The 22,932-nt window shown below is 45.3% G+C and overlaps 1 protein-coding gene across 9 annotated transcripts in view; it reads right to left on the reverse strand.

The window, feature by feature from the left end:
* arid3c (AT rich interactive domain 3C (BRIGHT-like)) overlaps positions 1–22,932 on the reverse strand; it is a 709,278-nt gene that overhangs the window by 211,108 nt on the left and 475,238 nt on the right. For all 9 annotated transcript variants that reach the window (XM_072497280.1, XM_072497279.1, XM_072497273.1 and 6 more), the window contains exon 3: positions 7,081–7,153. In XM_072497280.1, coding sequence (XP_072353381.1) covers positions 7,081–7,153 — 73 coding nt within the window. The remainder of the gene's footprint in view (positions 1–7,080; positions 7,154–22,932) is intronic.

Consider the following 22,932-nt stretch of genomic DNA (forward strand, 5'->3'; position numbering starts at 1 on the left):
GTTGGGGGCCGTTGGCAGCAGCACCCCCCAGCAATTCTCCGGGCCTCGATGGGCCGAGCACACGTCATTAACTGGCCAGTCCCGCCGGCGTGAAATGGACATGCTCCACCACGGCGAGAGCTGGCTTGTAGGCCGGCTAGGTTATTCCTCGGGGGAGGAGGGGTGGCTGGGGAAGGGGGCGGGGGGATCCGGCCCCGGGGGCAGCCCCACAGTGGCCTGGCCTACGATCGGGGCCCACCAATCTGCGGGCGGGCCTGTGCCGTGGGGGCACTCTTTCCTTCCGTGCCGGTCTCTGTAGAGCTCCGCCATGGCCGGCGCGGAGAAGAACCCCCATGCGCATGCGCAGGAACACGCCGGCTGGTCTGCGCATGCATGGAACCACACCGGTGGTTCTGTGCATGGGCCAATTCGCACCGGCCCTTTGGCGCCGCTTGGCGCAGCGCAAACCCCTACGCCGCGGGCCTAGCCCCCGGAAGTACGGAGGATTCCGCACCTTCCAGTGGGCCCGACGCCGGATGTGGTTCGCACTGCTCTTGGCGCCGGCGTCGGGCCATCCAGCCAGTTGCGGAAGAATCCCGCCCTATAATTGAATGCTAGGAAATATGTTTCCTGGGGTGTTTATATGCTGTGACCTGTTTTGACACATGTTTGTAATAAAACACATTTTTTTTAAATGAAATTGTTTGCAACTAAGGGTGGCACCCAAATGGTAGCACAGTGGTTAGCACTGTTGCTTCACTGCTCCAGGGTCCCAGGTGCGATTCCTGACTTGGGTCACTGTCTTTGCGGAGTCTGCATGTTCTCTCCGTGTCTGCGTGGGTTTCCTCCGGGTGCTCCGGTTTCCTCCCACAAGTCCCGAAAGACATGCTGTTAGGTAATTTGGATATTCTGAATTCTCCCTCTAACAGGCACCGGAATGTGGCGACTACGGACTTTTCACAGTAATTTCATTGCAATGTTAATGTAAGCCTACTTGTGACAATAAAGATTATTAAAGATTATTATTCAAAATAAATCTTGTGCATCATGTACGGTACACTTGGCTACCAAAAAATTAGAAACATTGGGCTGAACGACTCAGTTGAAAAGTGAGAGTGCCTCAGTGAAGGCCAGTTTTGAGCAGTATTGTGGCATTATGGAGCAAAGGGACTGCTCAGGAAGTAAAAAAAACAGGCAGACTACAGGAATAGGAGAACAAAGTAGCAGCTTCATTAACAGTCATAGAATCATTGAGTTTACAGTGCAGAAGGAGGCCATTCGGCCCATCGAGTCTGCACCAGCTCTTGGAAAGAGCACCCCACCCAAGCCCACACCATCACTCTAAGCCCGCAACCTAGTAACCCCACACAACCTTTTTTTTTGGACACTAAGGGCAATTTAGCATGGCCAATCCACCTAACCTGCACATCTTTGGACTGTGGGAGGAAACCGGAGCACCCGGAGGAAACCCACGCAGACACGGGGAGAACATGCGGACTCCGCACAGTGACTGTGGTAGACACCACTAGTTGTATTACATGTATTAGGGCACTGCCCGTACAGTAGAGGTACATGGGTAAATCCCTGCCTGCTGGCTCCGCCCAGTAGGCGGCGTATAAATGTGTGCTCTCGCCGGTGCTGCAGCCATTCTGGTTCCAGCTACAGGAGGCACAACATCTTTGCTCAATAAAGCGTCAATTATTCCACTACTCTCGTCTTTGTGCTTGATAGTGCATCAGTGACCCAAGTCAGGAATCGAATCTGGGACCCTGGAGCTGTGAAACAACTGTGCTAACCGTTGTGCTGCCCATTCAGGGGAATAATTATGAGTGGAGATTTGCAAATAGCATGTTGCTTCCCAGCTGCCAGGCTGAAGGACATCATGGAACAATGGAAAACATTGGAAGGTTTGGATTCAGTGACATTGTAAGAAATACATTTGATATCCTGCCTCAAGGTGTCAAGGACTCGGGTTCGACACCGGCCCCGGTTCAGTGACCATGTGAAATGCGCACATTCTCCCCATGTCTGCGTTGTCCCACCTCCACAAACCAAACATGTGCAGGGTAGGTGGATTGGCCACGTCAAATTGCCCCTTAATTGGAAATAAAAAGAATTGGGTACTTTAAATTTAAAAAAAGAAATAAATTTGAAGTCTTGAAACAGAGATAGGGAATTAGGTGCTAGAATGAAAAACAAGACCTCAAGACGATGGCCTCCAGATCGCTTCCTGGGTCACATTCTGGCTTTAGTTAAATTCTCTTTGGATCTTGCTACATGCCTTAGTGTCAAATGTTGCTTTATAATGCTCCTGCGAAGCAACTTGAAATGAAATGAAATGAAATGACAATCGCTTATTGTCACAAGTTGGCTTCAAATGAAGTTACTGTGAAAAGCCCCTCGTCGCCACATTCTGGCGCCTGTTTGGGGAGGCTGGTACGGGAATTGAACTGTGCTGCTGGCCTGCCTTGGTCTGCTTTAAAAGCCAGCTCTTCAACTTGGGATGCATTATAATGTTAAAGGTGTGACACAAATAGAAGTTGATCTTGTTGTAGTGGTTGCAGGAGCTTAAATTTCACTGATAACTCAAGAGTTTGGTAAATAATATGAAGGACTGAAACAGAATAGACAGACAGCTGACAGATGCAATTTAATGAGGACAACTGTGAGTTAATCCATTTTGGGGCAAAATGCATGGGAAAGATAATTGCTGAAGGCTATGTGTGAACAGAGAGATACTGGTCCAAATGTACGATTCTCTGAACGTCTAGATGAAGGAGAAAGGTTTGGGGGTTAAAGATTAGACAGTGACAACTAATTTCTGGGAGCAATCCCCCTGGGAAAGTCACTGGCTACCAAGTGTGCAGGATGCTAACCTTGCATTTATAAATCTTTGTATTTGCATCAATCTTTGTCTGATAACATTGCTGAGTGGTGTCTTGGGTTATTTGCTGATGTTTTATAAGAAGAAGTTTTATAAATGCAAGCTTTTTAAAATCTTCAAATAGTGAAACTACAATTATATTTGCATTGTTTTAATTGTTAAATGTTTATGTCACTGACCAAAGCTGCTCATTCATTTGTGTTTCTGCAAATAATTGAGCAGAATAATGAAACCAAGTATATGACTTAATATAATACACAATCCTTTTAGTAAGGAACTTTCCAGGCTACTAATTTAGTTTATTTCTTCCAATTTTCAATTTGCCTGCCTTGCTGTACCTATGTACTAACATTTTGCGATTCATGTACCAGGATGCCCAGATCTCTCTGTACCACTGAGTTCTGCAATCTCTCTCCATGTATGCTGCTTTGCTGGTCTTCCTGCCAAAGTGGACAAGTTCATATTTTCCCACATTATTCTCCATCTGCCAATTTACTTTGTCCATTCACTGAACCTGTCTATATATACCATTTTGCAAACTGTCTACCTCCTCTTGACAACTTACTTTCCCTACTTTCCCACCAATCTTGGTGCATTGGCAAATTTAGCTACCTTAGGTCCCTTCAACCAAATTATTTACGTACATTATAAAGAATGGAGGCCCTGGCACCGATCCCTGTGGAACTCCACTTGTTACAGCTTGCCAACATGAAAAAGACCCATTTATCCCTACTCTCTGCTTCCTGTTAGCTAACCAATCCTTTATCCTTGTTGATAGGTTACCCTCGACACCAGGCCCCTGATCTTCCTCTCTCTCCTGCGATCTTATTCACCAGACATTTCAATGTCCCTGGTCTCTCTCCGTAAGCCCTGACAACAAACCCAAGGCCCATGATCCTGACTCTGAAGTCCCTGATTTCAAACGCTTACTTCGAAAACTTGGAACGGCCACCTCCCCCCCTGCAGAACCATCTTCATTATAGTGAAGTCGAAGGCTCAATAATAACCATGGCTCCTCAGACTTTACCATTTGTGAGCAGGTGTACTAAAGCTGTGCCAGGGATGACGCCCAAAACTGGGGTCCTGAAATTAACCACCCGGCACCATTTAAAGAAAATATCAGGTAAATATTTGAAGCAGAGGAGGGAACAAGAGCCTGGGCCGAGCATAGGGAATGGAATTCATTTAGGACTGCTTTCACAAACAACCAGAAGAACATTGCACTGAATATCTCCTTCTGTGCTGTATATCTCTATTGTTCTTCCATCCATCTTCCATCTAGCAGTTGAGGTGTACCGATTGTCTCAACAGCTCGAGACAGTGATCAATTAGGATTTCTACTGCTAACCATTATTACCACTGCCTGATCTACTGGACAGTTCCAGCATTTTATTATTTTATTTCACTATCTCCCAATCCCTGCTGGAAAGTTAGAAATCTAAATGGCAACTAAAGACAGCATCAAACTCAGCTGTAATGTCTTATGTTGTCAAATAGCTTTTGGACACCCTCTAAATAGGTACATTTATGAAGAATGGCTACATGAATGGAACTTTAATGGAAGCCAGTGCACTGAAACTTTTACCTCAGCAAAGAGACAGATGTTGCTTTCAGAAGGTGAGGGGCCAAATAGAAAGAAAAACGTACTTTTCTATCTCTTACCAGAGAAACAAAATCAATTTGCTGTAACCATTGCTAAAGGGCATTATGTCTGAAGCTTTTCTTCTGTACAAAACAATTAAGCTCATTCTGCGCTCTTTATTACAAATAATAAGCTCTCACAGTGGCTCAGGTGTGTGAGATTGTCGCACACAAGCACATACACCCACACATTACATTTCAATGAAGTTCTCACCATACAGATAATCTGCTGTTGACAATTTTTTACGACATTTAACATCTTAATGCTAAACTTTCATATTGAAATGGCACACAGAGGTCCTCAATGAGACTGGAATCTTAACTTAATCAACAAACAAGTCAATACATTTTAAAACAAAGTAATAGTATTGGATTCCATTTTTATAATTGGATTTAGCCTGAAGGAGCAAGGTTTAAACTTTAAAAACAGATTAATTACACTAGACAAAATTCTCCGTTTGGGAGACTAAGGGCGAGATTTATCCAACCCACTGCATGTTTCTCTGTGGAGGAGACGGCCCGCCAGCAGGATTTTCTTGTCCCGCCATTGTCAACGGGATTTCTCATTGACTGCACCCCTCGTCGCCAGGAAACCTGTGCGCCCTCGGTGGTACCAGAATATCCCGCCAGCATGATCAGCCGGTGAATTCCACTCTAAGTTTTGACGCCGGGACGGAACTGCGTGCGGTTCACGTTCCCTTTAGGGGTGCTATTCGGGGAGCAATTCAGGACATGCTAGTGGGCCAGTAAATCCGAGCAATTCCCGGCCCAGTGGGCGTTCTAACCATTGGGGCCAGAGTTAGTGCCAAAGAGCCTTGCAGCGGGAGCTGTTTTTACGCTCTCCACTTACCACACACTCACAGCAGCTACCATGAAGACTCAGAGAAGACCTGCACCCCAAGGTCAGTGGTCCGAGGTGGACCCACATTTCCATGCCAGTTCGAAGCCTCAGACACAAGCCTTCACTCTTGCCTGGGAGGTGGGTGGCAGAGGCATTCAGCGCTGCCAGTCTCACCGGGAGAAGACAGTTGCTGATCCGGAGGGGTGGGGGTCACTGGTGAGTCCCCTGCCTTGAGAGGGGCAAAGAACCAGGGAGGGTTCCAAAGGCTGTGGTGCCGGTTTGTGTCCTCTGGTTGGGGTGAGTTCTGCTGATCCCCTGCTTCCTCTGCAGTTGAGCAGCACTGCTGAGGAGTGCCAGCAGCTGGTGGGCCCTTGATTGTCCTTGGTCCGTGGTGATAGAGCTGGGGTATGACGGTGTCCAGAGGGGTGGCCTGGGTGGGTTCCCAGATGACCAGAGGCCTTCTGAGCATTTAAAGGGCAAAGGCAGCACTCAGCAGTGTGAGCTGCCAGGGCCATGTAAGTTGCACCAAAGGGGCACATTTAAAAGACAGATTGCAGCAACGGTGATCTGAGCCAGGCCACCCCGATCCTGAGGGAAGAACCCCAAGTCCAGAGACTTGGCGCCAAGTCACGACATGCTACTGTCCCCGACCTGGGCAGCGATCCTCCAGTAGGCCCAATAGTTTTCAATAATTTTTGAATGTTTTTTAGCCTCTCGCTGCTCCTCCGCAGCCATGGTGACCAGTCCACATTTGTAAATACTTGCAGTAATTCACGCCCATGAGACCTCCTCCGGAGAGGAGCGGAGATCGGGGAAAGGCGGAGCATACTGTGTCCAACCCACTAATCACATTTAAATACATGCAATAGCCGGTGTTGCATGCCACCATTGGCACAGGGTGCAAACATAGTTATCGCTAGCAGTGAGGGGGGAGCATGGCGCCCGGGTTGGCGTCGGGCGCAAACTTCGATTTTGGGCGGATGCCTGATTCTTCGCCCGATTGTGGTTCGCGTTTGCGGCGTCACAAGGCGGAGAATTTCACCCGCTGACTTTCTCTCAATTTCGGCAAAACATGATTCAACTGCCGCCAATTTCCCTCATTTCCCTGAAGCAGGCTTCCTGACACAGGCTTGAGTTTCAACAAAGGCCCACCAAAAATACTAAAATGAGCGTGGCTGTGATAAAACAGCCCCAGCCAGGGGAACAGTGGGATTGGCACTGTAACATTCCAGAAGTGCCTTGAATTTGAGAGGTCCTTGGGGGAAGGCAAGCTGGTGGGGGGTTGTGGGAGTTACAACTTGGAGGATGGAGAGGATTTCAGATGGGCTCAGGAGGGACACATCCCTGCTCACCACCAGCTCACTCAAGCAAAGTTGCCAGGCTGGCCACTTGGCATGGGTCTCTTAAATGCCTAAATGCCACCGGCGATGGGCTTAGGCCCTTGAATGGGAATTAATTGCCAATTAAGGGCTTCAATTGGGCTGCTGGTGGGCAGGCATCCGACAAAGAGCCCATCAGGCTATGTAAACTGCGTTGGTGGCAAGGGAGGCAGATAGGCAGCAGACAGCCTGACCATGGAACTTAACTTGCCCCTCCACCTCCAAAACCAATCATGTGGGATCATTAAATCGCATCCATGTAATCACAGAATAAGAGAAAGACACTAACACACATAGACATAGATAACACAGATACACACACATGCACAGATTTCGCTTCCTCCAGCTGCACTCACCCCTTTTTTGCATAAAACTGAATAGATCATCCAGAAATTCCTTCCTCTTCGGATCATCATCCAATTCGTAAAGCTGAAAGATAAAATAAATGAAAATAAACTCCAGTTCGCGTCACATTCTGAACCTAAACATTATACCTGATGCAGATTAATTCTGAACAATGAGACTGCCTGTGATCTACAGAAGAATATTGATTTGGGGGGAGAGGAGATCTCCAGTGGCATACATTATTTTGATCCCATGGGCTCTTAATCTCCATTCAGTTTCCTTTTGCCAGAGGAGTGAGAATACTTTGGAGGTGCAGGCTGTAGCTTTGCTGATGGATATTAGAGTTGGGAACCCTCGTAGTCCACAAGAACTAAAGACTACTCGCAGGACACTGCTGTGGAAAAAAAAATTATCAGTGCAATAAAAAATTGCCATCCGATCAAAACAACCTTTGCACCTTTTGTTCACAAGTTATGAAAACATTGGGAGATAGGCCAAAAGGCTGGGTGACCAATTATCAGGAATCATCCAATCTGGTAAAGGTGAGTCCTTTAACTTTCTACATCAGTTCAGTGTTAACGTGGCTATGGCAGCTAACCAATGGCAGGGCACATGTTGACATCTGCGAAACATGTTCAACCAGAGTTGGCAACCCGAATGGCCATTACATAATAATAATAATAATCCTTATTGTCACAAGTAGGCTTCCATTAACACTGCAATGAAGTCATGGTGAAAAATCCCTCGTCACCACATTCCGGCACCTGTTTGGGTACACAGAGAGAGAATTCAGAATGTCCAAATTACCTAACAGCACATCTTTCAGGGCTTGTGGGAGGAAACCAGAGCACCCGGAGGAAACCTGGGCAGACATGGGGAGAACGTGTAGACTCCGCACAGACAGTGACCCAAGCCGGGAATCAAACCTGGGACCCTGAAGCTGTGATGCAACAGTGCTACCCACTGTGCTACCATGCCGCCCTTACTGGCATCAGTCTTCAACTGAGATGTGAAAGTCATTGCTCCATCACAAACAACAGGTGATTTGGAAGGTGGTAAATGGAATGCCGCTTTTCAATGAAGGGCGGAGGGAGAAAACAGAGAACGGCAGGCCAGTTAGCCATAGGTCATTGGGAAAATGTCAGAAGCTATTATCAAGGAAGTCTTAACAGGGCACTTTGAAAAGTATAGTGTGATTCGAAAAAAATCAACACGGTTTTACAAAAGGAAATCCTGTTTGACAAATTTATTGAGAGTTTTTTTGAGGATGGAGCTTACTGTAGGAGGGTAGATAAAAGGGGACCAGTATGCCTGGATTTAGTTTACCAGTTGTATAACTGGGTTTCCAATTTGATAAGCTGCCACACAAAAGAGTAATAGGCAAGATAAGGGCTTATGGACTTGGTGGATGATGTATTAGCATGGTTAGAGGATTGGCGAATGGACAGGTGGCAAAGAATGGACTGAAAAGGGGCATTTTCAGGTTGGCTGTATGTGAATAGTGGAGGGCTGAAAGATTCAGTGTAGAGGCCTCAGATATTTGGAATCTATATTATTAATGTCTTAGATGAAGGACAGAGTAATGTATCTAAGTTTGCTGATTATGCAAAGCTAGGTGGAAAGGGACACTGTGGGGACAACACAGAGAGACAGCAAAGAGACATAGTCAGATTACGTGAGTGGGCAACAAAATGACAGATGTAGTATAACGTGGGGAAGTGTGAGGTTATTCACTTTAGTCGTAAGAATAAAAAAGCAGAATATTTTTCAAAAGGTTTGAAACTTTCGAATGGTCCCTCATGCCTCTATGCAAAGCTTTACCCCTACAACCACCCTTCATGGTCCGTCGTGCCCCATTTGCCAACCTATGTCCCTCCAGCCATCCCTCATGGCCCATCATGCCCCCTATGCCAAGCTATGCCCCTCCACCCATCCCCAGATGTTTCAGCAGATTAATGGATTTCTGCGTTCTCTACCAAGTCTCTTTATGCACCCTGGATTGAGAGCCCAGGCATCCATTAGATTACAACAAACCTCCTAATTTTGTGTAAATAAACATTGTGAAATTGACAGCAGATATCAGAGAGATAGAGGTGTCAATCAAGCAATGGTTTCCCTGGGGCTCAGTTGCTTAAGTCCTTGCAGTATCTGCTATTGATACTTTTAAAGGTCTAGATGATTGCCACTTATATTGCCCTGTAGTAAAAGTAGTTTTTTAACTTTGTGGAAAGCTATGAATGAATTACTTAATTTTAAAGCTTTGTTTACACATCTTATTGCCACAAATGGGTTCATTGCTTCTATATAGTCAATGGGCATAGAAGTGGCAAGCTTAGCATAGGGGGCATGAGGAGCCATGAAGGGGTATGTGGGGCGTGGTATTGCTTGGCCTCGGAACAAAAGGGGGCAGTTGAGGGGAGCATAGCCTGGAATTGGGGGAATGAGGGGCAATGTGGAATGGGTGGAGGGGCATGGATGTGGAATAGAGATTGTGTGGAGAGTGAGGGGCTGTGAGTGGTGAGGGCTAGTGGGTCTTCCATTTTTAATTATAAGTGGAACAAAGTCCTATAACATCAAGATGGGTCTTTTAAACAGCCCTCCTTGGCAGAATGCAAAATTTGTGGCTGCCTCTGGCCGCTTTCTTGGGTTGGCTGACCAGTCCGCAGCCCTCACCCACTCCCGGAAATTAAGATCCCGTCTTACGGGCACTTTCTCCAAAGGCAGGTGTGCAAAGACAGGAATTTTCCCGACACCCAGTATCCCATAAGGGCTGCGTAGCCTTTGCCTCACAATCTCCCTCCTGCAACTCGGTTGCACTCAAAAGCTGTGTGGGAGAAGGACCAAATTCAAACAGTGACTCGTCATTGCAACTTCCTGCTTTATTGATTCTGGTCCCCTCTTTTGGGCATGTCTGGATGCTGACAGCTAAAAACCACAACTGAAATAGGCAGGAGCCTCATGGATAAATGACAACGAAGGAGGCCATGGGAAAATTCTTAGATCCCTGAAGCTAGTCTCACCTTTGTACACCTGACTACAGCTGGTTCCTGCCCCAGCCGACCAACCACAACCAGCAGAGTTTGGGAGACAGACATTTCCAGTCATAGTTAAAGGGATCCTCAGCTGGGTAAACTTTGGAAACGTCTTCCTGGCAGCTAGGTCTACTCACTTCGATCTGAATGGAACTCAGGCTGCTGTAGGTTTTGTACTCATGTCACCCCACAGAAACGCAGCTCTACGTTCTTGACATTCATCCTCCTGGAAGCTAAAGCTGCAATCCCTTTATGGGCGGCCACAAAACCTGATCATCTGCTTCCAATCTGGCAAGCTGAGTGTGCTGTGTTTGCTGGCAGAACGCCAGTTACATGCAAGAATTGGACTGTCCTCTCTGGGCGATCACTGCCAACACACCACCCGCTGCCATTTAACACACACACACCTGAAAACCACCTCACCTCCTACTCTTCATCTCATTGCTGTTCTTCATCCACTCTTGTCCACAAATCGGTCACTGGGTTTGTCTACAGACCAGTGGTGACCACATTTAAAAAAAAACTATTTTAATGGCTGCAGCCAGCTTAGATACATCCGAGGATACAACAGGCATGCTATAAAATCAAACTTTCTCTATCTTTTCTTCCATCATAGTGTTTTGAATCCCACTTCAGTTGGAGAAATGGAGGAGAATGGATTTGTGGTGATTTTTCAGATCTTGAATATTTAAAAGCCCCATTAGGGCCAGCTCAGATTGATAATTTATTAGAAAGCTGCATTTTTGGAGCGAACTGCTCACATTTGATTATTTCTGTTTCAGTTCATAAATTCTTCAATGGACACCTATACACCCACGGATTTGTAAGTGGAGAGATTGTCAAGAGAAGGTTGTCAACAGAATGTAACATGTGGTCTGGTCTTTTGACATAAAGGTCCTGTTTTGTCAGGGTGTTGGCATTTTAATATCTTACATTGTGCAACAAAAGCAAGAGTGGTAGCATTAATTCCAACCTCGCACCATTCCTTAATCATTTAAGGGAGTTTTTTTGATTAGAATTCCCTTCAAAGCATATTTTTTACGACACTCTTAATGACAACTTAGTGCAGCTTTTTAATCCTTTGGCTCTGATGTTGTGTACACTAAAAACCAGCAGAACTCCCACTGATAATAATTAAAAATATTGGGATAAAGAAAATATATAAAAAGGGAAGAGGAGAGGGAGAGTATAATCAAACCTAGTGTTAGCAGGTCATTTTCTCGTTGATTATATGTTAGACTGAATAAAGAGCAGCTTCTTACATATGACTGCAAATGTTTGAAGCATATGGAAGCAACCTGTTTACAACCAGTTGGAGGTCTTCTGCCTCTTTCTATAATAATCTTTATTGTCACAAGTAGGCTTACATTAACACTGCAATGAAGTTACTGTGAAAAGTCCCTAGTTGTCACATTCCCACGCCTGTTCAGGTACAGAGGGAGAATTCAGAATGTCCAAATTATCTAGTAGCATGTCTTTTGGGACCTGTGGGAGGAAACCGGAGGACTCGGAGGAAACCCATGCAGACACGGGGAGAACGTGCAGACTCTGCACAGACAGTGGCCCAAGCCGGGAATCGGACATGGGACACTGCCGCTGTGAAGCCTTGGTGCTAACCACTATGCTACCGTGCTGCCCAATTGAAAAACTGTTAATAACTAAACCGCTGTTGCATTCTGGGCCAATGGAGATCTGACAATTTTGAATGCAATACCTCTGAAACATTAATTTCTGTGCATGTGTGTGGGCATGTTTGGACTCTTCCGTTATTAAAGAAAGAACTTAGGGCAGCATGGTGGCACAGTGGGTTAGCCCTGCAGCCTCACGGCGCCGAGGTCCAAGGTTCGATCCCGGCTCTGGGTCATTGTCCGTGTGGAGTTTGCACATTCCGTGTTTGCGTGGGTTTCGCCCCCACAACCCAAAGATGTGCAGGCTAGGTGGATTGGCCATGCTAAAATTGCCCTTAATTGGAAAAATTGAATTGGGTACTCTAAATTTATATTTTTAAAAAAAATTAAAGTAAGAACTTGAACTTATGAAGCATTAGCAAGCGCCTGAACCAGGGGTGGGTGGGGAGCAAACAACTGCTCTACCAACTTTGTCTCTCCAGTGATTCAATTTCCTCAGCCGTCAGAGTGCTTAACAAATAATTGCTTAATTAACATTGCTTAATTGTGGGCGGCATGGTAGCACAGTGGTTAGCACTGTTGCTTCACAGCGCTAGAATCCCAGGTTCGATTCCTGCTTGGTCACTGTCTGTATTGAGTCTGCACATTCTCCCCGTGTCTGCGTGGGTTTCCTCCGGGTGTTCCAGTTTCCTCCACAAGCCCTGAAAGACGTGCTTGTTAGGTGAATTGGACATTCTGAATTCTCCCTTCGTGTACCCGAACAGGCGCTGGAATGTGGCAACTAGGGCTTTTCACAATAACTTCATTGCAGTGTTAAACTTGTGACAATAATAAAGATCAAGATTAAGAATACATATATTCTCCCACCATGGTTATTAACTTAATTTTTAATATACTAAGAACTGTGTTGGACCAGTGCATGAAGAAATTTGACATAAATATGAGAAGCATAGCTCTACCAAAACAAATTAAACTCTCCAGCAAGGGTCCACCTTATATCTTCCTTGTCTGCTTTTCTGAAAAATTCCATTGATGTATTATTTGTAAAATAAGGCACAGAGTTAAGGAGCCGATATTATTGCTTAAACATGGCAAATGCCAAGACTCCTAACACTCTAGTCTTTCGATCTCACCTTTAGCTATTTCACAGCAAATCATAAAGTATGGAACCCATTTTTTCTTCCAATATAGAGTATTTACATCAATTTTCAATTTAATTATTTTACACATTTCAGCTGCTTTTTCAGTAGATCATTGGGTATCTCGCCTCACATAATCTGCCTCCTAGTCTGGTATCCATGGGGTTGATGACTTAGCATTGTGTTTCTGAATCAGAATATTATGAATTCTACATTCTACCTCAACAGCTCCCCCCCCCCCCCCCCGCCCTTCCAACCTCCTACACCCCTGACATCTGCCCATTATTTCCATTTTTCAAATTATCTGATCCATTTTCAGGCTTCCCTTTTATTTATAACATTTCTGACGAGTACCGTCAATAGCTTGCTGGTAGTAGGTTTTCCAAAAGGCACAGTTTTAGCAGTAGCTTGAATTCACTTCTGAACAGGTTAATGCTGATCTTTAAATAGTGCTAATCATGAAATCGAGGCAACCATATCACATAGCTTACCATAATCCACTTTCTATATTGCTGGAGAGTGATTGACAAGACCTTTTCCTTCTATTAGCTGCCACTTGCTAATGATTCTATTGTTTGATCCAAATTATTCCATTATTTGACCAAATATTGACGTAAAACTAATAAGCTTCCTGGAATTGACCTGCCATCATCTTTGAATGTCGGTACTAATGAGTTTGTTTCCAATCTGGTGGGACCTCCCCAGTGTTCAGTGACTCACAATAAGTCCATGTATAAAGTTACTACAACAGACACAATGTACTTGCCCAGTTAAAGAAAACTGTTAAAGGCACAGGAGGCTGTTTTCTAGTTCCTGCCTTGTTAAAACCAGAAATGCCTACTAACCAACAGTAAAACAGTCAAGGAGTCACTTTACACAGTCATGCTGTCAAACAGCAATTTATATGTCACAGCTTACTTTACTGCATGCCTTGACCTATGACCCTCCCTGCTGACAGCGATGGGCACCTTGCCAAATCCTCTCAGTTAAAGCTGTAAAATAATCCACAGAGAAAAGCTGTGATAAAACTACCGAAGCTTAACGCATCCATAAATACTGAAGCTTATAACTGTCGAAATTAAAGGTATGAATTAGAAGTGAGAAAGAACTTGCATTTGTATAGTAACTTTGATGTCCTCAGGATGCGATCAAAGTGCTTTATAGTTAATGAAGTTTTTTTTTAAATGTTGTCACTATTGTAAACGTAAACATGGCAACCAATGTGCGCACGAGTAACCAAGGGTTATAAAGCACATAGTCTGTATAAGTGATGTTGATTGAAGGATAAATATTGGCCAGGACACCAAAAGCATTCACTTTCTCTTCTGCAATCTTTTACATTAATCTAAGAGGGCAGATGGGCCTCAGATTAACATATCTGAAGACAACACTGTTGGCAGCGAAGCGCTCTTCGTACTGCACTGCAGTGTCAGCCTGGATTGTGCTTAAGTCTCTCAATTTTGTCTTGAATGCTTGACCTTCTGACTCAGATGCGAGGGTGCTGCCAATTTTTAAAATTTAAGTTAGATTATTTCATTTAATTTTAATGTAATTTTTAATTGTTAACTCTAATAAATCAAATGCTCAAAATGCAATTTATTACTATCTCATCAGACCATTCCATAGATTTTTCAGTACCTTCAGCGAATCACATTGCCAACATTAGCAACATTTTTCGACTTGCATTTCCTTTTGTTTTACTTATCCTTTTCAATATTCTTTCTCCTATTTTTCCAGCCAATGTTGTCCCCTCTCTATCCTTCCCTCTCTCCTGAAGGCGGTAACTAGCCTTACATGGGCTCAGATATCTGGGACAAGCACACAGTTTTCATTTGTGTCATCAACAGTTGAGAGGCTTAATCATACTCATGAAGCAATTAGCTAATGTACTTGTTGTTATGATCCTTGGCAAATCTAGGGTCGTGGACAGAGATATGGGGTTGAATTCTCCGTCGTCAGGATTCTATGCTTTGCTGGCAGCCCGGGGTTTTCCCGATGGTTTGGGGCAGCCTCACAATGGGAAACCTCAGCCGGCAAAACGGAGAATCCCGCACCAGGAAAAACTTGGCCACACTTGGAGTATAGTGTTAAATTCTGGTCGCCACAATGCCAAAACGATGTGGAGGCTTTAGAGAGGGTGCAGAAGAGATTTACCAGAATGTTGCCTGGTATGGAGGCCATTAGCTATGATGAGAGGTTGAATAAACTCAGTTTGTTCTCACTGGAATGACGGAGGTTGAGGGGCGACCTGATAGAGGTCTACAAAATTATGAGGGGCATAGGCAGAGTGGCTAGTCAGAGACTTTTTCCCAGGGTACAGGGGTCAATTACTAGGGGGCATAGGTTTAAAGTGCAATTGGCAAGGTTTAGAGGAGATGTACGAGGCAAGCTTTTACACAGAGGGTAGTGGGTTCCTGTAACTCGCTGCCGGAGGAGGTGGTGGAAGCAGGGACAATAGTGACGTTTAAGGGGCATCTTGACAAATACATGAATAGGATGGGAATAGAGGGATATGGACCCCAGAAGTGTAGAAGATTTTAGTTTAGACGGCCAACATGGTTGGCACAGGCTTGGAGGGCCGAAGGGCCTGTTCCTGTGCTGTACTTTTCTTTATTCTTTGTTCTTTATTGAAACCCACCCACGGGCTGGAATTTTCCACCTGTTGGGATTCTCCTTTCCCATTGGCGGTGCACCCCCACACCTGGGATTCCCAGTGGTCTGGGGTGCTTCATGGGAAATCCCAATGACAAACAGTGGGAAGAAGAAATCCCCCCACCAGCGGATAATAATAATAATCTTTATTATTGTCACAAGTAGGCTTACATTAACACTGCAATGAAGTTACTGTGAAAAGCCCCAAGTCGCCACATTCCGGCGCCTGTTCGGTACACAGAGGGAAAATTCAGAATGCCCAATTCACCTAACAGAACATCTTTCGGGACTTGTGGGAGGAATGCAGAGCACCTGGAGGATACGCACGCAGACATTAGGAGAACGTGCAGACTCCGCACGGACAGTGACCCAAATTGGGAATCGAACCTGGGACCCTAGTCCTGTGAAGCAACAGTGCTAACCACTGTGCTACCGCGCCACCCTTCACTCCTGATGAATTGAATCTCTCCGTTGTGATGATAAGTAGTGGCACGCCATCGGGAAACACGTGCCTGGAGGACCAAAGAATCCAGCCCCTATGAGGGACTAATAGCGTTTGTTTCAAGTAGATAAAGTCTGAGGTTCATATTGCATCCTAAGTGAATAAAGTCACAAAATGACATGGGTTTGGGACAAACAAAAAGAAACTTGACTATACAAGTTCAGAAAGTTAAAACCATTTACAAGATTATCTTAAACTCTGACACTCTTAAGTGTGTGGTATATGTGAATGAACAAGTGAGCTGTGGCCAGATACATCACACTACACAATGGATGGCAGATGTCAACAAAACAGATTCCATAGATTTCTCAACAACCCATTCAGATAATTGTCATATTGTGAGCCAACCAATCTTACTGAGGTTTCCGATCTCACATTTGAAAACCTTGCCTTGGAATTCTCTCCAAAATTACCCTCAGTTGGACGGCTTCAATGCTGACCCACCTCATATGGTGTCAATTTCACCTTCTGATATTCCTTTGTCCTGGATCTCCGAGTGCATTCGAGGTTCACCTTCCAAGCACGATCTCAGATCTGTGGCCATGCCAAACAGAACATCACTGCTCCAAAGCAGTATCTTTGCCCCACAGGCCAGCAGCATAGAATCACCAGCCTTCAGGCTGCCTTCTTAGATCTTCAGGGCTCCTCTTGGGTCCGCTTTACTGAAAGCCTGCTTCCTGTAACTCTTTCTTGAATTTGGAGCCTAGTTCTCTGTCCCTTTCTTTTAACCTGACTTAGCTGGACCTATGTCCTTTATCCCTTGCCTAGGAATACCATTTAACTCCTGCCCCTTGTCTATGTCCTGGTCTTGAGACATCTACTTAATAATGACGCTCTCTTTCAGGTCATCTGACTTGCCTTTTTGCACCTATCTCTCTTTCTTTCTTCTGTACAGACATGCAGGTCCAGACCCCAGCTTGAAGAGAGTAAAAAACCCAAACTGCGCGTGTGTGGCCGTTTCCTCGCTGGCGCATACATCGGAGGTCGAAGTTCATCTGGAACTGGAGTTTCCAACCTATGAACTAATGAATGAAAATATTTGGTAAATATCCCACATTGGTCAGGAAAGAAATGTGGGATAGGTTTCCAAGTTGTTGTGCTGAAGGAAATTTTGCATGAAAGAGAAAGACTCGTATTTATACAGCATTTTTCACAACCACAGAATGTTTCAATGCTCTTTACTTTTGAAGTGTAGTCACTGTTGCAATGTAGAAACATTGCTGATTAGTTGCCAGTTATAAACACTGTCCAATTTTCTGAAATTGCCAGAAAATTCTCAGCACCAGTTTTACACCAAGACACTAAATTGAAAATCTACTGCTGTATTTCACTAATAATAAAGTAAATCATCTACTTCTCTGTGTCCCAACAATCTCTGCCTTGCTATCTCCCTCTCCTCCTTGAAGAGACACTCCTTAAAACCTACATATTTGATCAAGCTCTTGGTCACATATTCTCTTGTCTCCTCATGTGGCTCGGTATCAACCTTTCTCACTACACCCTAGGATGTTTCATGACATTAATGTGCTATATAAATACAAGTTTTTACCGTTGTTGTAGGTAGGTTATCTACGATAAGTCCCCAGGGCCTATTAAGGTAGATAAGTCCCCAGGGCCTGATGGGATCTACCCCAGAATACTGAAGGAGGCTGGAGAGGAAATTGCTGAGGCCTTGATCTTTGGATCCTCGCTGTCTTCAGGGGATGTCCCGGAGGACTGGAGAATAGCCAATGTTGTTCCTCTGTTTAAGAAGGGTAGCAAGGATAATCCCGGGAACTACAGGCCGGTGAGCCTTACTTCAGTGGTAGGGAAATTACTGGAGAGAATTCTTCGAGACAGGATCTACTCCCATTTGAAAGCAAATGGACGTATTAGTGAGAGGCAGCACGGTTTTGTGAAGGGGAGGTCGTGTCTCACTAACTTGATAGAGTTTTTCGAGGAGGTCACTAAGATGATTGATGCAGGTAGGGCAGTAGATGTTGTCTATATGGACTTCAGTAAGGCCTTTGACAAGGTCCCTCATGGTAGACTGGTACAAAAGGTGAAGTCACACGGGATCAGGGGTGAGCTGGCAAGGTGGATACAGAACTGGCTAGGCCATAGAAGGCAGAGAGTAGCAATGGAGGGATGCTTTTCTAATTGGAGGGCTGTGACCAGTGGTGTTCCACAGGGATCAGTGCTGGGACCTTTGCTCTTTGTAGTATATATAAATGATTTGGAGGAAAATGTAACTGGTCTGATTAGTAAGTTTGCAGACGACACAAAGGTTGGTGGAATTGCGGATAGCGATGAGGACTGTCGGAGGATACAGCAGGATTTAGATTGTCTGGAGACTTGGGCGGAGAGATGGCAGATGGAGTTTAATCCGGACAAATGTGAGGTAATGCATTTTGGAAGGTCTAATGCAGGTAGGGAATATACAGTGAATGGTAGAACCCTCAAGAGTATTGAAAGTCAAAGAGATCTAGGAGTACAGGTCCACAGGTCATTGAAACGGGCAACACAGGTGGAGAAGGTAGTCAAGAAGGCATACGGCATGCTTGCCTTCATTGGCCGGGGCATTGAGTATAAGAATTGGCAAGTCATGTTGCAGCTGTATAGAACCTTAGTTAGGCCACACTTGGAGTATAGTGTTCAATTCTGGTCGCCACACTACCAGAAGGATGTGGAGGCTTTAGAGAGGGTGCAGAAGAGATTTACCAGAATGTTGCCTGGTATGGAGGGCTATGAGGAGCGATTGAATAAACTCGGTTTGTTCTCACTGGAACGAAGGAGGTTGAGGGGAGACCTGATCGAGGTATATAAAATTATGAGGGGCATAGACAGAGTGGATAGTCAGAGGCTTTTCCCCAGGGTAGAGGGGTCAATTACTAGGGGGCATAGGTTTAAGGTGAGAGGGGCAAGGTTTAGAGTAGATGTACGAGGCAAGTTTTTTACGCAGAGGGTAATGGGTGCCTGGAACTCGCTACCGGAGGAGGTAGTGGAAGCAGGGACGATAGGGACATTTAAGGGGCATCTTGACAAATATATGAATAGGATGGGAATAGAAGGATACGGACCCAGGAAGTGTAGAAGACTGTAGTTTAGTCGGGCAGCATGGTCGGCACGGGCTTGGAGGGCCGAAGGGCCTGTTCCTGTGCTGTACATTTCTTTGTTCTTTGTTCTTTGTTATGTGCCATTACCCAGTTACTGAAATTGTTGATCACAACTGGCAAAAGATTCTTTCAAAACAGGTTTATAATTTTGTTACACATATCCCACAAAGGAGATCGTCCCTTCTGTGTAATTTGCTTTTCACATTATTCATTGTTTTTTTAATCTCTCTGCCAAATCTGGTCAGGAATTAACTGGACACCAACCTCCTTGAGAATTGTGTCCAATTTGTTGGATCTTGTCAAAGTCTTTTGAGCTTTCAAGTTCAGCATGTGTTTTTGGCCAGAGGACAGCGGAAATAATCTCATATCTGTCATTTCCAGAGTGACATGCTGTACTTTATTTTCACTCTCCAATGATTCATCTCAAAAAGGGAAAAAGGCACCGTCTCTTTAATACGTTATACTGTACTCATAGCAGGTTCAATTCCCCTACCGGCTGAGGTTATTCATGAAGGCCTCGCCTTCTCAATCTTGCCCCTCCCCGAGGTGTGGTGACCCTCATGTTAACTCACTACCAGCCATCACTCCCCCTCAAAGCAGAAAGCAGCCAACGGTCCGCTGGTACTTAGGGGACTTTACTTTTACTTATAGTCCTGAATGATTTGAAGAGAATTAGCTCCCCTGATACCTCCATTGGTGAACATATGGCCCTATGTGGTAGTGCGTTCTGCAGTCAGCAAGGCTACAGGACTGATCCTCAGTCACCCTAGCTGGAAAGTATTTGTATATATATTGTATGATTGAATTTGAACCTCCCACAATCAGACCAACAAAGCGAAGCTTACCATCCAGGCTTACACATGAAACGTAGCCCACTTGTCTGAAACACTGCAGAAGTCAGTAGTGCCTCTGGGAAATACAGAGAGAAAATCATGATGGGAAACCAACAGCAGATTCAACTGTTCTATCTTCTGAGATAAAGTAGCGGGGGGGGGGGCTTCTGTCTCACCACCAGACTGTGAGAATGGAGTGACAGCAAAATGAAAGTAATCGTTGCTCACCTGCCAGACACTTTCCACCAGAGGTAAATTTCAAGCAGGTTTCTAAGTTAGGCAGCCTGCACTCCTGATCAAAACTCAGACAAGCCTCATTAACATATCGATATAAAAGTCCTGAAACAGTTGTGGAAACAACCAAGCATGGAGTAGCTAACTTGTGTCTCTTAAAGAAACTGGTGAAAAATGTTCTCGAATAGCTTAGGAAAACATTTCTAAATGTGATTTCCGTTGGGGCCAGAATAGCTTGCACATTCCTCTTGGTCCTCCAAAAATCGTCCCACTCACTGCCGTATCCACCGTGCCCCCCCCCCCCTTCCCCCTCCCTCCCCCATGTAAAAAGGTTCCAGGTTCCTGAGTGTTCATTCAGGATTGCCAGCTCACCCATTCTATTATTATAAAGCCCAGCCATGAAAATGGGCAGTGTCTCACACTGATCTTATTAGATAAGAGCAGATCACCACTCATTCAGTGGATTATGCATTTACTAAAATTGACGCAGTCTTTTCATGCATTGGAGTCACATTAGGGATGTGAAGACTGAGGCAAGTCACAGCAGGTCTCGTTGAGGGTCTAGTTGGGTGGCTGGGATGGATGTTCAGTCCTTCTGGTCGGATGGTGTAGTTGGATGGTTGGCAGGGAGAGGGGGTTCTTATTGAACCTGGTTGGGCCTGGGGGTAAGGAGGTCTGGGACCGAGGAGTAATCGGATGGTCGGGGAGATAATCAGGTTGAAGGGGTAGTTAGGTGGTCAGGCGTAAGTCGGGGACCCAGGTGTTAGACGATGTTTTAATCTGGCTAACATTTCCTGGAAAACTATCGAGGTTAGTGCTGAGGAAATGTCCCAAGTCTCTGAGTCTAACAGAGTCAGAGACAATTGTGGAGGGTCCCGGAGAACAGGGGAATCACCCAACGGAAGATTAAACTTCCTGGGCAATTCCCATGTGGGTCTGCACATCAGACTTCCACAGGATCTTCGATGATTCAGAGACCGGAGGATTTGGCCCAAAATATTTAACATAACTTGACTGCTTGAATAATGCAGTCAGATCAATTTATTTTCCCCAGATTATTGATATTTATTTTTATTTGGTTTCAGCTAACATTCAGGAAAAATGTATTTGTTCATGAGATGTGGATGTCGCTGGTAAGGTCAATATTTGTTGCCTAGCTCTAGTTAGGCCATTTCAGGGGGACAGTAAAGAGTCAACCATATTACTGTGGGTCTGAGTCACATGAAGGCCAGACCAGGAAAGGACGGCAGATTTCCTTCCCTGTAGGACATTAGTGACCCAGATGGGTTTTTAATGACAATCAATGAGTTTCATGGTCACCCATACTGAGACCAGCTTTAGAATTCCAGGTTTTATTAATTGATCTCATCCTGCCACTGAAGGTATTCACCCAACAGCGGTCAGTGGACTTACCATGAGGGACACCCTCCAAAAAAACCCTGTTGGTGCTTGTTTAAATGTATTCTTTCACGAGATGTGGGCATCACTGGCTAGGTCAGCATTTATTTCCCACCCCTAATTGCCCTTGAGACGGTGGTACTGAACCACATACTGCAGTCCATGTGCTGTAGGTACACCTACGGTGCTGTTAGGGAGGGAGTTTGACCCAACGACAGCAAACAAACTGCAGTTTAGTTCCAAGTGAGATGGGGAACTTGCAGGTGGTCATGTTCCCATGCCTCTGCTGCTATTGTTCTTCTAGGTGGTAGCGGTTGCACGCTGGTAGGTGTTGTCAAAAGAGGGTTGATAAATTGCCAATGTGCATCTTGCATATGGTTCCCACTGCTGGCACTATGCACCAGTGATGAAGCAAGTGAATGTTTAAGGCAATAGATGGCATGCCAATCAAGTGGGCTGCTTGCAGGCACCAGGGTTGGGTGGGGGGGGGGGGGGGGGGGGGGTGCTGCGAAGGAGGCACAACTGAAGGAAGGTGAGGAGATGTAGAACCCTCCTTCTCAGGTCCTCAGTGGGACCAGACATTGAGGGACCCAGCACTGGGAAGACATCCCTCTTCCCTTACTGTCGACCCCTATCCCCCATGACCCCCACCCCATGACTCCGCTCCCCCCAGCCACCAACTCAACTATGGCTTCGGTCCCTTGGTACTCCAGGGTCTTGGATGGGTGTAATACTGGCATCAGCCTCTGCCTATCTGGTGGCGATGTCAAGCAAAGCACAGCTGCCAAACTCTGATTGGCCAGTAGCTTGTGGGGTGTGGAGTTGTGGGGAGGGGGGCGGGTGGAGGAATTTAAACACTCAGGTCCTTGATCCTGGGAAAGGCTTGCTGCTGGCACTTAATGTGACAGGCCATCCCAAACATAGGTGATGTGGGACTTGCTGGCTCTCCAAACACCGGGCTAGGATTCCAAAACTTATATTAAATTCTACCCTATGGTTCAGATTTAGATATTACTGAATGAGGAGGATATTGAAATGGGACATCACAGTGCTATATGACTTTCCCCAATGTAGTTTGCCTGTAGAGGCTTGGCGATCAGTGATCCTTATTTTTTTGCCTGGTTGGTGACATCCCCATAATGTAAGCAGGAATAAGTTAAAAATTCCACCCATGTCAGATGTTATCTTTGTAAAGTGCCATCTACGGTGGTGAAAGGACATCACTAAATATGCCATGCAATCAATGCGGTTGAAAAAAACAGGAATGACCTTCTGAAAAGCAGGGCACCAGAAATCAGGCCCCAGAGATAATAAGTGAATAGTTAGTAGTGTATTAGGCCTCATCAATCT

This window comes from Scyliorhinus torazame, chromosome 3 (assembly GCF_047496885.1).
Source record: "Scyliorhinus torazame isolate Kashiwa2021f chromosome 3, sScyTor2.1, whole genome shotgun sequence".
NCBI lineage: Eukaryota > Metazoa > Chordata > Chondrichthyes > Carcharhiniformes > Scyliorhinidae > Scyliorhinus > Scyliorhinus torazame.